We start from the raw sequence: 16,375 nt of genomic DNA, 5'->3' as shown, positions 1-16,375 counted from the left end.
ATTTTACATTCGCTTAAGGACGAATATTAACTACTCATCACATGTTTCATAAAAATCGCTCGACTTAACAAACGGGTCTTGTATAAAATATTCATATGGACCTAACGTATATTATGCGTGTTGATTTTTTTAAACTGCTTGAGCTCAGGCAAATTTGTAACGTTTGACCATATTGTCAAAGTGTGAAAATCACTTGTACCTTAAATCCGAATTTTTTGCTATCATTTTCTCGTAACCTTATTTGTTATATAATGTATTGTCTGTTCATGAACAAATAACCTATTTTTGTAGACTAGTTTTGTTTGTAAAGTCTGGTCGTGCTTGATGAAAGTCTATATTTAGTTAAATCAACGCTCAAAGAAATGATTGCGTGGTGGGTAAAATAAATATTATTGAAAAAATAAAAAAATGAAAACCGATAAAAAAAAAACACTTTCTAAAAGAAGACAACTGTGAGAATGAAAAAGAAACAAAAAATGCACTCTCTCTCAAGCATACAGGAAATCTTAAAAATCATTCATTATTGTTTCCTTTCGTTCTATAATAACTAAAACTTAAATTGAACATTAAAAATGAAAGAAAATCGATGAAGAAGAATAAAATTTAACATTGTTTGGATAAACTAACATATTTTCGCATTTACTTAAAGCAAATACAATTCAATTAGTTTAGTGATATGAAAATATTTTACTCACTCTAATAATAAAAAATTGTTCATTTAACGAAGAAAAAAGAAAAACAACTAAATAATTAAAAATAAATAATTCAATAAGGAAGCGAAAGAAAGGAAGAGGATTAAGAGGAGGAGAAAAGCGTTATATTCGTACGTTTTTATCCTTCCTTTCGCATTAAAACTCTGCAATATGTATAATAAAATATTGAAAACTAAAAAGTAAAGTAAATCGATCTACAAAGAACGTACAAGTTGATTAATATGTATAAAAAACCAATCAGAGCAATAATCTACAGAATTTTTGAATTGATTTAACTGAATAAAATCAACAAACATTTGTCATACGACACATATATATATATACACTGGGCATACATCCTCATGTATATTTATTTATATATATCACATCACTCAATAAACCTATGACAACTCTGTTGACAGACCCGTATGATTTGTGCATATTACCAATCGTTAAATGGTAAATATCAAAATATTATAACACTTCGACCATTAGTTTGCGAGTTACTGGTTGCCGGTTGCTTTCCGCTTGGCTAATTGTCGATTTGATTCTGCTGTGTTGTCATAAATTCATGTTTCATTCATTGTCATCTATTTTTTAAACATTGTCAAACCACTCCCCGAGTGATCAATACGTTGCCAAAGTGATCGAAGACGGCGCCCATTTCGAGCAGAGCTTGCTCATAGACAAATTTTTATGCAAAACAGTAAATACACTGCTTTCTGATATCTTTAAGGCATCAGCTATCTCACACAATTTCACTTTTCTACCTTCAGTATTATCAGTGTCCGTACGATTGTGTTTAAAGTTAGCAATTTTTTTTTAATTAAGACATGAAGTTCAGATTTTCATTCAGAACTTACATCACTAAATAAACTGTAACTTGCAAACTAATTGATGGAATTCCATGAAATTTTGATACGTATCGTATGAAGAATGGTACTACTCAGAAAACATATGGAACTGTCGACAGTAACATATCATATATGTGCCAGACAGGAGATTTATTGAGTGATGTATTATATATGTACTTGAACTGTTGAATTGTTGTTAATATGTGAATCTAAGTATAATTTAGAGAGAAGAAAAGTATTTCCCATGTAAAAAAGTTATAGTTATTAGAAAATGAAATTTAAAAAAAAAAAATAGAAAACAAAAACAAAATAAAGAGAGAGAATTTTAATTATGCTGCGATTAATTGGGTGGAAGAGATTTAATTTTCATTAACCGGGTGTGTGCTCTCCTTCAGCTTTTACTACAATTCTTCTTCTTCTATAAGCGAAATAACGAACAAAAGTAACGTGCATAATATGCATAAAAATTTTTTTTTTCTTAAACTTTATTATCTATTCATTCTCGCTTACTTAAGTTACAATTTAATGTTTCGACTTTTTCGCAACTTATTATTACTGTCGTATGTACTGTCGCCAAATGTACAAAACTTAACAAAGTGCAAAATTTTTAATAATTTTTTTTGAGAGCTTTTTATTATTATTATTATTAATTTCGCCAGAGAAATAAATTCTAAGACTAAACTCTTAAAAGCACTAGCATCTAAGGCTATCGGCTTTTTATTAAAAACTCTACCGAACTTGAGATTCGAACCCACGACCATTGACTTGCTAGTCGACATTCCTCGCCTCCGGCTACTCAGGCGGATGAGAGCTATTTAATACAGCAAACGGCGACTATTTGAATTATGCGGAAATATGTGAATTGTACACATATTCTTAGGCGACATAAATAACATGCATGAAAAACTGTCTGCCGTCTATCTATTGTTATGGTATTACGCACAGTTACTGAGCCTGGCTCAAACACTGTCCGACACTTACAAAAAGGAGCTATTCATTGTTAATGAATGTTTTTAGCATCAATGCAAAAAAATTAAGACATTTGAAGTTTATTAACCCATGCTACAGAGTATTTAATAACAGAGCTCGCACTCGTTGTTTTTACCACTTAAAAATATATTAATAAAATAATTAAGCACATTATAGCCGAGAAAAGCCGATCATTAAATATCCTACACTGTATTGTCTAACACAGCTCTTATTTTTTTTATAGAACACAAAAATTATATCTTATGTCTATATAAAAGCATATTTTCCAAGTGCGCATTTATGACGAAGGGAGCCCAAAACGCAACCTAATGTAGTGCAAGTTTTACCCTTACATAGATCAGAATCCAATAGATGATCCAAATTTTGTAGAAATCATTTTATATTTTGTATGGATCAATTTTCGTCGCCATACAATAAAACTTAGACTTTGCTGCCGTACAAAGGGTCAATTATCGCGAAAACCCTTATTAGACTAGAACTCCAGTTTTCGTTATATGGGAGGTGGTTCAAAAACAGCCCCAGCCGGTCCAAAGTTTTCATACCAATTTAGAATATCGAAATACTGCTATTTAGCCAGTTTTGCCGGGAAATTTCGAAAATTACAATTTTCAATACAATTTACAAGAGTGGTTGCAAATGTGGACCGATCCGAAACATTTTCAATAGCATTCGTCACGTCGAACACGTCACCGCACCAAATTTCAAGAATTGCGACCTGTAGCTTGAACACAAATTTGCCTAGAGAGACATCAGACAACCAGACAGGCTTACATCAATTCAAATTACGATTCTGAATCGATCGGTATAATCAAAAGCCGGTTCATTTTATGCCCTTCTGCGTGTTACATACGTCCGCACTAACTTATTTTACGCTGTACCACAGATTGTGTAAGGTATGACGATGAGAAACTGGTGTTAAACAAGCTATTGCTGGTTTTGGTTGGACGGTTGCTTTTTGTTTTGTATAAGCAATGCATACAAAAATTGGTTTCATATAGAAAATTTCCAGTGGAACTTATTAAAGCAACGGAATCGAGTTACGACTGATTTGTTTATCTAATCTCTAGTTTTCCTTTTTTATTTTCTTTTTTGTACATACACATTTACGCATACGTATACCATGAAGCATACGTGTTCGGGAATGGAGGATTTTATTTATGTATGGCGTTAGCCAGGTTTTCTTAACGTAGGAATAATAGCTGCCAGGAACGCTCTGTGATATCTGTCAAATCACGTGAAAGCTGGGAGTTAATCACGTATCTGAAAATTAGCCTACGTTTACGTTTTTCGGCTGGTTTGGTATCGCGTATGTGGTAGCACTCAGCATTGTTTGATGACTGTCGGTTTTTTGGCCGTTTTGAGTCAGCTAAGCACAACAGCTGTTAAATACACTCTCTCATACTCTTACTTATAACCCATTAAATTCTAAAAGCAGTTGGTTAGTCTTTCCGATCTTGCGCTAAATTATAGGTGAAAGTATCATCTCCTTAGAGTAAGTGGGTAATAAAATTATGTAAAATATCTGTTCTTTGATATTCGTATTTTCCTCTACACTAAAGTGATACCGTTTCTGTCCCGTACAAATCTATGGTAATCTAGGTTTATTTATAAAAATAAATTAATAAAAAAAGAAAAAAGAACTTGTTATATGAGAACTATGCAACATACTTTGTACGTATATTCCTTTTGTTATATTTTATGTCCCGAAACATATGTCGGCTTATAACAACATATTTACGCTTGTATAAATCTTTTCCATGTTAAAATTCCCTTTATAAACATGTTGCAAACCTTTGAGCAACATGCCTACTACTAGGTGGACATCATATACAGCTAAGGATTTGTTTTGCTTCTGTATATGTAATCATTTAGCTCAACGCTCACTTTTTTATTAATAAGTTACTGCCAGCTATTGTTATTATTTAAGGATTAACGGTCACAAATTTATTTCGTTCCCATATATATGACGATATATTACAACTATAAGTAGCATACATATTATGCAAGGGCACATATTCATACAAACACATACCTAATGATCTTGCATTCTCTTTATTTATATTTGTTAGCATTCTCATGCATCCTATATGCGAAATCATACACTTGTATACTAACAATGAAGTCAGCGTGCAAAGGCTTGCACATTAAAATTGTGGTGGTTTTCGTTACATACATAGGAGTATACCTAACTGCCTTCTATGTTATACCTATTGTGTCATACACGAAATCATAGACTGAAACGGTTGCTTGTGGACACATATTCTAATATATTTTATTATTTCATAGGTAGGCATATACATAATTAACTATTTGTTCTATATTTATTTTCGCCTCTCGCAAGCCAGATCACAGACTTAACACGCTCACTTCTTTATTAATAAGTTACGGCTAATCTATTGAACTATTTTCATTAATTAGAATTTAACGGTTACATATTTTAATATTTATTTTGTTACAGACCCATAGTTTCAATATATATGCATGTTGATATATTTCATTGTAAGTGGTACATATCATGCATAAGCATGCCTAACAACCTTAGCTTTAGATGGTTTACACTTATTGTTGTCACACGTAAAACCATATACCTAAACGTTTACTTGTTTATTAACAGTTGCGTCAATATGCTAAGGATTGAAGATTAAGTTTTTTGGTATAGGCATATACATAATGATCTATATGTTTTGCTACCCACTTTTATTTCTGAAGTACTACTTGCTAAGGCTAGCACATTGAATTGTTCTTGCTGTGTAAGGATTAACGTCTCTACATTATGAAATAGTTTCCATACATGTATGACCACATGTTTTAGTTGCAAGCGATAAACATATACTAACCCATACATAGGGTAGCATTAATAAAAGACGTAAGAGCATTATTATAACATGTACATAAGTAAACATTGATATTGTAGCACACACGTAGAATGCGTGCCAGCCTGTAACTGACAAGGAAAAAAATATTTTTATTTTTTTTGGCTTACGGATAGGGGATGGCAGGTTCAACTTAGTCGTCATCCCTGAGTAACAGATGGGACTACTAGACTTTACGGATAAAGGATGACGGGCTCAGCTTAGTCGCCATCCCTGAATAACAGATAGGACTACCAGACTTTACAACGAATGAAACCATTCTCTTCGATGACGTTTCGAACGGTCAGGGACAATAAAAGCAAATAGAATGTAAGTAGGAACGGGTCGAGGGAACAGTCGGGTCACGGATCACCGCGCTGGTGTTCCTTTCCCATCTACACAAATCTCTAATCGCTTACGGTGTACCCTAGTTGTAAATACAATATATATTCAAACGCCTCGTAAACAATAAAAATATACCTTCAACGAAAATAGGAAGGTCCAAGAGTTTTTTTAAATAAATTTTCTTGGAAAGGGACTTCCTGGGTAGCCCTGAGCATATCTCGCATAAGAAGACTCGTTACAACAATGTGTATAAAAATGTGTATATACCGTTGCGTGTACATTCTTGTAGAAGCAACTATTGTCACGCGAGCCACTTGGCCCTTGTTTTGCAATTGCTGGGGTCTGGAGGCTATCAATGGCCGAGAGATGTTGTATGAGAAATGATATAAAAAATTAAAGAAATATCTTGCGCGGAGAAGGTTCGACTTCAGGATTTGGCTTCTGCAGCTCCCGCAATTTATTTTGATAACGCAGTCGACGTTTCGATAGAGGTCTCCCAATTGAAGCAAATAAGTGGGGAAAAGTGGAAAGACCCGCCATATCTTCTGCCCTGCCAATTGATTTGTATTGAAATAAATAATATAACGAATAAATCCTCTTTAAGACGTTTTGTGAAAATCAAAAAGTTGACTTTTATTTGTGTAACACACATTCTTTATAGGTAAATTCATATGATAATATATAAATATATAAAATAAAAATATATAAGATTCAAAATTTTCCCAAGAAATAAAACTTGGGTTAACTAAATCCGAGTCTTCTTCACTCTCGAATTCACATTGCCGGATTAAGTCGTTGTTTTCCTTGGCTAAGTTCATCTTATTGGACCGACTTAAGCTCATGTTGAGTTTCTCTTAGCAATTGCACTATTCCCTGATGATTTTGCGCTTTTTCTTTTTGTATTGTTGGCCAGACATAATATGCTTCTTAAGCAAATCTTAGATGTTAGATCCCAGAGCTTTCTTAAACCTCTTTGTCCCTTCATCATAGGATGAATACCTGACAAGGGATAATTATTTTTATTAATAACTATCAAATTACTAATAATAAAAATAAAAATTAATATATGCGTAATTACGTTCGCTTCTTAATAGAGATGTTATCCTGGGCCTCGCAATCTATCGCATTAGGGCATTATATTATAAACATACATTACAATTGTACCCACAGCTGTCGCGCTTGCTGCAGCTCGCCTATTTCCTCTTCGTCCGCAGTGTCATCTGTTTGCTTGGCCTCCTCCGGTATTTTGCAGGGACAACCTATTGGCATTCAATTTTCTTTTTGTTTTGTATTTGCAGCCCGCCCAAGCCTGAAAAAAGGAGACAAAACTAAAGTATATGCAAATAAAATGTTATCATAATTTTTTTTTACTTACAATTCATTGAAATTTTCGGTAGTTCCATGCCGAGCGAGTTTTATATGTGAGTAATTTGTGGCTACGACTCGGAAAGCAATGTTACTCAATATTTGCAAAACATTTTTTTATTTATTTATTTATTTTTTTTTTTTTTTGTTGTTAAAAATATTATCCCATTTCCCTTTATTGAAAACTTTATATATTTTTGCTTTTATTTATGTTTGCATGATTTTGTTGTTGATTTTGTACCATGTTGTTGTTGTATATATTATTCCTGTATTCAGTGTAATGTTTCCACTTCTTAAACTTTCAAACGTTGCCCTCAAAGGAGCATATTTTTCTCGTTAGCACTTGATTTACTAAACTCTTCTTATCAACATAAGACTTAAGGCTTCTCACACATGTTTTGCGTCTATTTTTTGTCACGCCCACGTCTCTCAAATATCACATGAAACTTATTAGATGATCTTTAGCCGTTTCATCTTTCTTTGGAGATTCGTGCTTTGCTATGCTCTATCATATTGAGAACACGAGTTTTTAGAATATTTGAGAGCCATGTTATGAAAGCCATGATAAAGTTTAAACGCCTCATATAAAAATGGGGCCACATCTTGGTAGTTGAAAACTCACAAGCAACAATAATTTAATGTAAAAACTTATGATGCAGTGTGAATAACTAGATCGTGCAGGTATCTCTGACCAAATTTTGAACTTCTTGGATTTTTTTTTCAGGTGCTATAAGTGAGTTTTAAGCACTTTTTGAAGAGGTGTTAAGAGCTTTTTGCTATCGAATTTGCGTACTACTGTCGTAGAAGATTTTTACCCACATTTTTTGATGCTTATAAGATGATTTTGTCTGTCTATTATTCCACACAAAAACTATTGCTTACTTGACCATTCACATTTTTAAACTTCAATAAATGACAAATTCTTTAAATGATACCAACAAGTGAGGGAAAACCAAAGGAAACAAGAAAGAAGTTGTATTCGCCTTAGTCCAGATTTTCCAAGAAGTAGTACTACGTTACAAAATAAACACCAAATTAGTGAATATTTTTCTATCAGAACTTTGTCAAAATGAATCATTCTAATGGCGCCACCTGATGAGATGTTCTGTCGCCAGTGCTTGGCAATCGGACGTACAGAGAGTGAGCTGTTCCGCTGTGGCAGTTTGGTATAATGGCTTTTTCATTGCCGACTGTATTTCGCCAGAAGGTAAAGATAAATCGACACAATTAGTTTCTACGGAACAAAGGGTACGAAAAGACCATTTCGAGGCGAGGATGTTTGTATAAGAGGCGATAAGCTGATATTTTATTCTATTTCCGTTAATTCCGTAAAACGAAGATTTTGATTGATTTTAGTGAATTCAAATATAGATTTGATGGCATCTTTAGTTAGCACAGATTTTGACTACTGAAGGGTAGCCATCATTCAAATCGTTAAAACTCCTATATCACGCATAGACTTTGTTATCGGATAAGTAGTTGCCATTATAAAATTATTTTAGCAATTAAGGTGCTTCAGTAAAAATTTTATCAACTTCAGATCGTTGGCTTCTTGCTCGATGGTCACTTTTGCATATACCTTTGATAACATGTTAATGAGAGTTTTCCCTTTTACCTAGACAACGGTACAATCAAAGCGTCATTAAACTACACTATTTTAAAAAAAGATCAGTGTAAGATCTCTTTCCAGGCTTTTACACAAGTGCCGCGAATATATATACATATATATTTAGAATTTCTAAAAATCTGAATAATCGTCTTAGCTATGTTTAAAATTTTATTGTTAAATTTGTACTTGCATTAGAGGTTTTTTTATTCCCTTTCATATCTTATCTAAAAGCTTTATTCAAAAGCTTCACAATATTGGGATTTTTGTAAGTCTTGATACACCTTATTTACCTTTTAGTGCTAAGGTTCGTTCCTACAAATAATTGATATGCGTCGATCCTTTCTTACTGGCTGTCCACGAAAAGTCGACACAGCGTTTGGGAGAATCTCGTGCGTAAAGTGGTAACGAGCAGTATTACTAAATAAATGAAAAAAATGTAAGATAATAATAAACAAGTAAGTAAAGTTATGTATGCCCAAACTCAAATTTTAAATACCCCGTAAACTAAAGAGCACGAAGGAAACTATCAGGGTAACTATGTAGCTGAAAGTTAACGAAAGCTAAACTTTTTCATATTTGATAATCTCCGTAAGTTTTTTAATTATTTGTGGAAATGTTATTAGATAGGATTGGGGTTACTTTTACACAAAATGTAAATGTTGATCTCAATATCGATTTGATGGATGGAGGTAGTTTTCACAAGTAAAATATATGTCTAATTTATGTTGGGCAGGTATTATCACCGTTATCAAGGGAATCAGAAAATTAGTATTCGCTCATTTTTAAGTGGCAGGTATAATTATAATATAATTCACCTCATTATATAGAGAGATCGACGTGGCAATAGAACGTTGGCATGAAAACTACTCGCAAGCAAGGTATGTGATTGCTCTGGTTGCGTACGGTAGTTTTGCTGTACATTACTTTCATCATTTTGCTGGCATTTTTCTTCATCAATACGTACTAAACGCATGACACTATCGGTGAGTAAACTCAAGCCAGCTATTATATTCCCACAGTACTATTAAAGATCCAAGAAATGAGAAGATTGTAGGCTTTATCGTATAAAATCATCAAATTTACTCTGGTACTGTCCACATGCGGCTTAATTACACCTTCTGATGACAAGTCCAAGACATGCACAAAAGGCATAATCTCATCAGCAAAGCCGGTATTTCGTATTTTGTCAATGATTTTTCGGTTTTCAGGATACCAATGTTTACGCTCAGTTTCTCGGAAACCATGTATTGCCTAACAAGGAAAAAATAATTTATTAATTCCTGTGAACATTAATTTCACGTACGTTATCCCAATGATCATATTCATAGCGCAGGCGTTTCATATAAGGTTCAACTTCACTAAGCAATTGTTGTTCTTCATCTTCGTCGACAAAATTTATGAATATACGCATATCTTGCAAGAAACATTGTTTTTCCTCATTCGGCCAATTTCCCTTAAATTCAAGGTATGAATCTTCTGGAATCAGAAAAATCAAGTTTTGGTATTAATCATCTAGAATCAGAAAAATCAAGTTTTAAGACTTTTCGAACAGTCAATCAAATTGCCTGACATAATAAGATTTTTAAGAAAACATGCAAAAATTGCTTTCGTACTTGGCTATTTCTTCTCAAGAGTTAAGTATTTAAATTGTTGTATGCATGCATTAAATACTCTAAAGCTTCAATTTTGCTATGAGAAGAAAGTCGCAATTCAAATACATCTCAAGTTTCATACGCTATCAATTTTTACATCAATTTCCCGACTGTGGAATTGTTCTTTGACATGTAACATATAATCCTATTAGCTTTAACAAGATATAGATGATAGGGAATAATTTATATATTAAGGAAGTTAATTTCCAAAACTTTTGTAATCATATATTAATTTTCGATTCGAAGGAATTAACATATTCCAATTTTCTTTATTTCTAATTGCAAGTAATTTCCTGTGAATATTAGTGAAAACAACAAAAATATTTTGACATCTCTCATGCTTTGCTTTTTGTTCGCTATTAAATCATATCGCCTAAGTGTTGAAATGTTAAATGTGATAAAGGTTTTCTTATGATTTATTTCAACTAAACAGAACTGAGAAAAATCTAAAACTTAAAAAAAAACTTAAAAAACTGCGTCTACCATAGCACGTATTCACTTGCAGAATATAGAACTTTATATGTTTCTGCTTTGCCAACAATTGAGAGTATGTGACGTAATAGTATATATCTATTAACAAAATTTTTGCCCCTATAAATAATGAGAATAAAAAAGCAAGCAGTCAAATGACCGGTAATTAATAATAATACTTCTACGACTGATAGCAAAAATATAAACAGTCCGTGAGATTCTGCTTGCCTGAATCTGGCACAAAATATTGGAATATCTTGTCATTTAGTTTTCTCTGATGAAACAAACTTTCCGCTGTTAATTTACAGATTACTGCTTGCCTGAATCTGGCACAAAATATTGGAATATCTTGTCATTTAGTTTTCTCTGATGAAACAAACTTTTCGCTGTTAATTATAGTTTGTGTTATGATATCTAGCTTCAATTTAAGAGCAGTTGTCACAGTTAAAAAAACATAAACACATATCCGCCTTATTGGCCGAGTAGGCAAGAGTCTCGACTAGCAACTCAATAGTCGTGGGTTCAAACCTCAAGTGCGGTAGAGTTTTTAATAAAAAAAAAAAAAGAAAAAAAAGCCGATAGCCCTAGATGCTAGTGCTTTAAGACTTTAGTCGTAGAATTTATTCTCTGGCTAAATTTATAATAATAATAATAATAATAAAAAAACATAAATGATGCAAGTTACGTACCTGACGTATGTTGTACTTTGGTAGCGAGTGTTCTACATTTTCTCTCATTAGCTATGAATTGTATTATTCGCTTCAGTGACGGTTGCTCTTGTATTAAATAAATACTTTTAGTGAATGCAGTTCTTAATTTTAAAAAGTTATTCATTTTGTAAGATTTCGAATAAATTGTATTGAAAAAAAAAACTACGCAGAAATCGAAACGAACACATGACAGCTGCGAACTTGAGTTATCGATAAATGGGAGAGAGAATATTTTGGTGTAAAACTAGGAATTTATATAAAATGGAACGTGAGATAATTAAATTAATAAATGGGAACATGGTGAATATATGAAAATATTTAAGCGAATTAACTGAATTCATATTCATTTTGGTAGACGTTACCCTAATAAATAAAAGTATTCCTTCCATTTGCAACATCTAAAATTTCATATTCATATTAGAAATTCTTTAAATTTAAAATTATTTCCAAAGCATAAAATATGAGCTTTTTTCCAACTCTAAACTAAGGAAACAAATCTTGATATGATAAACAGGTTTAACTATCAATATTTTATGATGAAAATTGTTCCATTATTGTAAATACACATAAATGTCAACTGCACAAATTTTGGACCCCGTCGATTTTTGGATGACGGCAGTCTAATTTCAAGTGCTTTACCTAAAAAATTATAATTTTTGAGCGAGTCACGGAAGTGAATAGAAAATGCCTTTAGATGGGGTCCCGCTCTTTGTAATGTTCAAGAACGTTATATCAAGCCTTGGCTTTACATTTAAGCGATTTTCTTTTTTTAACATTGTCCACATTTTTAACAGCATATGTTTCGTGTTCTTATTTGTTTTTTTTTTTTTTCGTTTTTTTCGTGGAAGAAAAACAAAAGTACAATTTCTTATTATTTGCCAAGAAGTCGAAAACTGTCGACGTAATATTTAATGTGATATTAGCACAATTGTTATTGCTCTTCCATAAAATGTACAAATTTAGTCGTAAATTACCCACTGCTTTATTTCAACGGTCTTCAATTTTACTGTATAATATTGACTATGGCTTCAGTTTCCTTTCGTGTGTAACGGCAAAAAGTTTCCAAACAGATGCGGCAGATGTTTTGCGGAAACGGAAATTTGTGCCGCCCGCCCCGCCTAAAATGGCCGAGGGATCGCTTCCTACAGAAGTTCGTGTGGTTGTTTGTGGTGGCGGCATAGTTGGTGCATCAGTGGCTTATCACTTGGCCTTGCTAGGCTGGGGTAAAGAAACTTTGCTAATTGAACAACACACTGTTGGGGGTGACAGTCCCTTATGTGCTAGCGGCTTTGTAGGGCGCTATGAACCTACATACTGTGAGTTAAAACTAACTGAATATTCATTGGATTTGATTAAGGAATTGACTGAAAAAAATTTGCCGACTGGCTGGAAACAAGTGGGAAGTTTAAATTTGGCTCGTCAATTCGATCGTATGACTTCCTATCAGCGTATGAAATCGATTGGCAAAGCTTGGGGCATATCTTGCGAAGTTTGGACGCCTGAAGAATGCCAAGCCAAATGCCCACTTATTGATATAAACGACATCAAGGGTGGCTTGTGGATTCCTGATGATGGTGTCTGCGATCCTCATCTAGTTTGCTTGTCACTAATTCAGGAAGCCAAACGCATGGGAGTGCGAGTGATAGAGCATTGTGCAGTCAAAAAAATTTTAACCGATTCGGGAAAAGTACAACAAATAGACACCACCTCAGGTAAATTGTCATGCGAGTTTTTTGTCAATTGTACGGGTTTTTGGGCCCGTGAAGTGGGTACATTGTCGACACCAGTAGTTAAAATACCTTTAAAGTCAGTTGAACATCATTTTTTGTACACCAAGCCCATCGAAGGCTTAAATCCTTTGACACCGTTTGTGCGCGATTTTGATGGCGGTGTCTACTTCCGGGAAAAAGATGGTGGAATAATGGCAGGCGGTTTTGAGCGTGAAGCCAAGGTAGCCTATGAAGACACTGCCGTGCCTTTATCTCAGAAAGAACGTGAATTGCCTCCGGACTGGGATCATTTTCATGAATTGCTAGATGAATTACTGAGGCGGGTGCCTGCTTTGCGTACAGCCAGCTTAGATCGGTTGTCGAACGCTTTGCAGGCCTTTTCCCCTGACTGTAAGTGGATTCTGGGTGAAGCTCCTGAGATAGAAAATTATTACGTATGTGCTGGCATGAAAACTATTGGTGTCGCTGCATCTGGAGGTATAGGCCGCACTTTAGCCGATCTAATAGTTAAAGGCAGTACCTATTTAGACTTGCATACTTTGGATGTCAACCGATTTTTGGGTCTTCATAATAACCGCAAATTTTTAAAAGATCGTTGCAAAGAAGTACCCGGTAAACATTATGATGTCTGTTACCCTTTCGACGAATACCAAACTGGGAGAAATTTGAGAATGTCTCCAATATATCCAGCTCTTAAGGAGGCAGGCGCTATATTCGGCCAAACAATGGGGTACGAGAGACCTAGTTATTTCGATCCTAATGATATAAAAGGTCGGACAGACTAATGAAGAATGTAAGAAAATTTTCCTAATTACTTTTTTGTTTCAGACGAATTTGGAATTCCACGCTTTCGTATGGCCGAGACCAGAACATTTCATAAACCAGCTTGGTTCGATCTTGTGGCCTCGGAGTATACAGCATGTCGCGAGCGTATAGGTCTAGCTGATTATAGTTCCTTCACTAAGTACGATTTATGGTCAAAAGAACGTGAGGTTGTTGATTTGCTACAATACCTGTGTTCCAATGATGTCGATGTGCCCATTGGTTCCATTATACACACAGGCATGCAAAATCCTTGGGGCGGTTATGAAAATGATTGCTCGTTAGCTCGTCTTAATGAAAATCAGTAAGCTTTGCACATTTATTTTTCTTTTCTAACTGTAATCATTCTGTCGTTACCTTTTCTAAGTTATATGATGATCGCTCCCACCACTCAGCAGACACGGTCTTTGGCATGGATACGTAAAAATATGCCCAGTCATTTGAAAGCATCTGTGAACGTTAGCGATGTTACTTCGATGTATACGGCCATTTGTATTATGGGTCCCTATAGTCGTGTGCTGCTATCTGAATTAACTGATACCGATTTGTCACCTAAGAATTTCCCCTTTTTTACTTATAAAGAATTGGACGTGGGTTTGGCAAATGGTATACGCACTCTAAATATAACGCACACTGGCGAATTGGGTTATGTTCTGTATATACCAAATGAATTTGCCTTACACGTTTATTCACGCATTGCTCAAGCTGGGCAAAAATATAATATCCAACATGCTGGTTATTATGCTACACGAGCGTTGAGAATAGAAAAGTTTTATGCGTTTTGGGGCCAAGATTTGGATACTTTTACTACTCCCTTGGAATGTGGACGAAGTTGGCGAGTTAAATTCAATGTAAGAAACATTTTATATTATGTTGTTTCTCTTTAGTATTTTCTTGTACATCTTCTGATTCTTTAGAAGCCCATAGAGTTTATCGGTCGGTCAGCTCTTTTAAAACAACGCGAAGAAGGTGTCAAACGTATGTATGTCCAATTACTTTTAAATGGTCATGATCACGAAGTCGACGTTTGGTGTTGGGGCAATGAGCCAATTTACCGTGACGGCAAACATTGCGGCATGACAACCACTACTGGTTACGGATATACATTTAAAAAACAAGTTTGCCTAGGCTTTGTGCGTAACGTGGATGAAGCGGGCAATAAATTGCCAGTAACCAATGATTTTGTTTTATCCGGCCACTACGAAGTCGAAGTCGCCGGTATACGCTTCGAAGCCAAAGTAAATTTACATTCGCCAAATTTGCCCACCAAATTTCCTGACAAGGAGCGTGAAGCTTATCACGCTACACGTGATAAGCCAGGCCAGGGCGATCTACTGTCTTATAAGTTCTAGTGTTTAGTCTATTGATTTTTGCACAATATTTACAATTATCCGTTTGTATATTATTTTTACTTTTTAAGTTCGACAACATATATATTATATATTAAAAGACAAGAAAAAAATCAATATAAAAATGTTCAGATATTTTATAATAGATTTATATTCATGTGTGTTTGTACCTGTACGTATGAATGTACGCGTTTACGCTTGTTTATAAGCTTCTTATGCTTTTTACTGTTAAATACAGTTAGTTGATTGTTAAATAAAATATATTGCTTTGTAACACACTTTTCAAACTGCTCCAAATCATAGGTGAATGCGGTCTTTCCAGGATTTTTAAATTCTATAGAAAATTTTTCTTATTGTATAGAAAATTTAACATATTAGCCTGCCATTGACATTTGCTAGGTTAAATGAAGCAAACAAGTGGCTGATCTAAAACTATTCTAGTTAAACTTCTTCATTAATTGAATATGAGCTGCGTGCAACAATGCTGTAAAATACCACCTCAGCCAAACTGCCTTTATAACAGACTGAATTAGCATAAGCATAAAATAGCCTATATTGGTTTTGTTGTTCATTTGCGGGAACGAAAACATCAACATTTTCAGCTGATTTTTTAATATGTTGTGCATAATCGCGGCTATATCTCCGTTTGATAGCCTCTTTTTGAAAACATTTTCAAGAGACAATATTGGAGTTTCGACGACATGATTGCAGTTCTACTGAAATTTCAATATATATACGTATATATAATATTAAATAATGAAAATTAATAAAATGCCGTAAATGACGAAAGTTCGTCAAGAGAAGTGCGTCAAGTCAATTCAATGTGCGGGCTCCTTTTACTTTAAAAACTTATAAAAGATTATACTTTTTCAAGATGGTCGAAGAAGGTTTATGGTGAGTAATAGGTAATCGGATCGGAGCTTTCAAAGATTCA

The 16,375-nt window shown here is 34.1% G+C and overlaps 2 protein-coding genes across 9 annotated transcripts in view; one reads left to right on the top strand and one right to left on the bottom strand.

Annotated features, from left to right (window-relative positions):
* LOC119637886 (alpha-ketoglutarate-dependent dioxygenase alkB homolog 7, mitochondrial) overlaps positions 1–11,813 on the bottom strand; it is a 35,210-nt gene extending 23,397 nt beyond the window's left edge. For 4 of the 8 annotated variants that reach the window (XR_005247349.1, XM_038034335.1, XM_038034344.1 and 1 more), the window contains exons 1-5: positions 11,520–11,812; positions 10,011–10,183; positions 9,791–9,958; positions 9,523–9,728; positions 8,998–9,124 (exon numbers count right to left, since the gene is read on the bottom strand). Coding sequence is in view for 4 of the 8 variants with exons in the window: in XM_038034335.1 (XP_037890263.1) it covers positions 9,007–9,124; positions 9,523–9,728; positions 9,791–9,958; positions 10,011–10,183; positions 11,520–11,664 (810 nt within the window). In the remaining 4 variants the exon portion in view is untranslated. The other 4 variants (XR_005247348.1, XR_005247351.1, XR_005247347.1 and 1 more) reach the window with 4 other exon arrangements.
* Positions 11,814–12,220: 407 nt separating this feature from the next.
* LOC119637885 (pyruvate dehydrogenase phosphatase regulatory subunit, mitochondrial) lies at positions 12,221–15,780 on the top strand. The gene is made up of 4 exons (XM_038034302.1): positions 12,221–14,041; positions 14,099–14,396; positions 14,460–14,943; positions 15,010–15,780. Exons 1-4 carry the CDS (start codon positions 12,490–12,492, stop codon positions 15,442–15,444), a joined length of 2,769 nt encoding a protein of 922 aa, XP_037890230.1. The 5' UTR covers positions 12,221–12,489; the 3' UTR covers positions 15,445–15,780.
* Positions 15,781–16,375: the final 595 nt, after the last annotated feature.

The sequence above is a fragment of the Glossina fuscipes genome, unplaced genomic scaffold (genome assembly GCF_014805625.2).
Source record: "Glossina fuscipes isolate IAEA_lab_2018 unplaced genomic scaffold, Yale_Gfus_2 0, whole genome shotgun sequence".
Lineage (NCBI taxonomy): Eukaryota > Metazoa > Arthropoda > Insecta > Diptera > Glossinidae > Glossina > Glossina fuscipes.
Note: the sequence above shows the minus strand (reverse complement) of the source record. Positions and strands in the feature narration are given on the sequence as shown.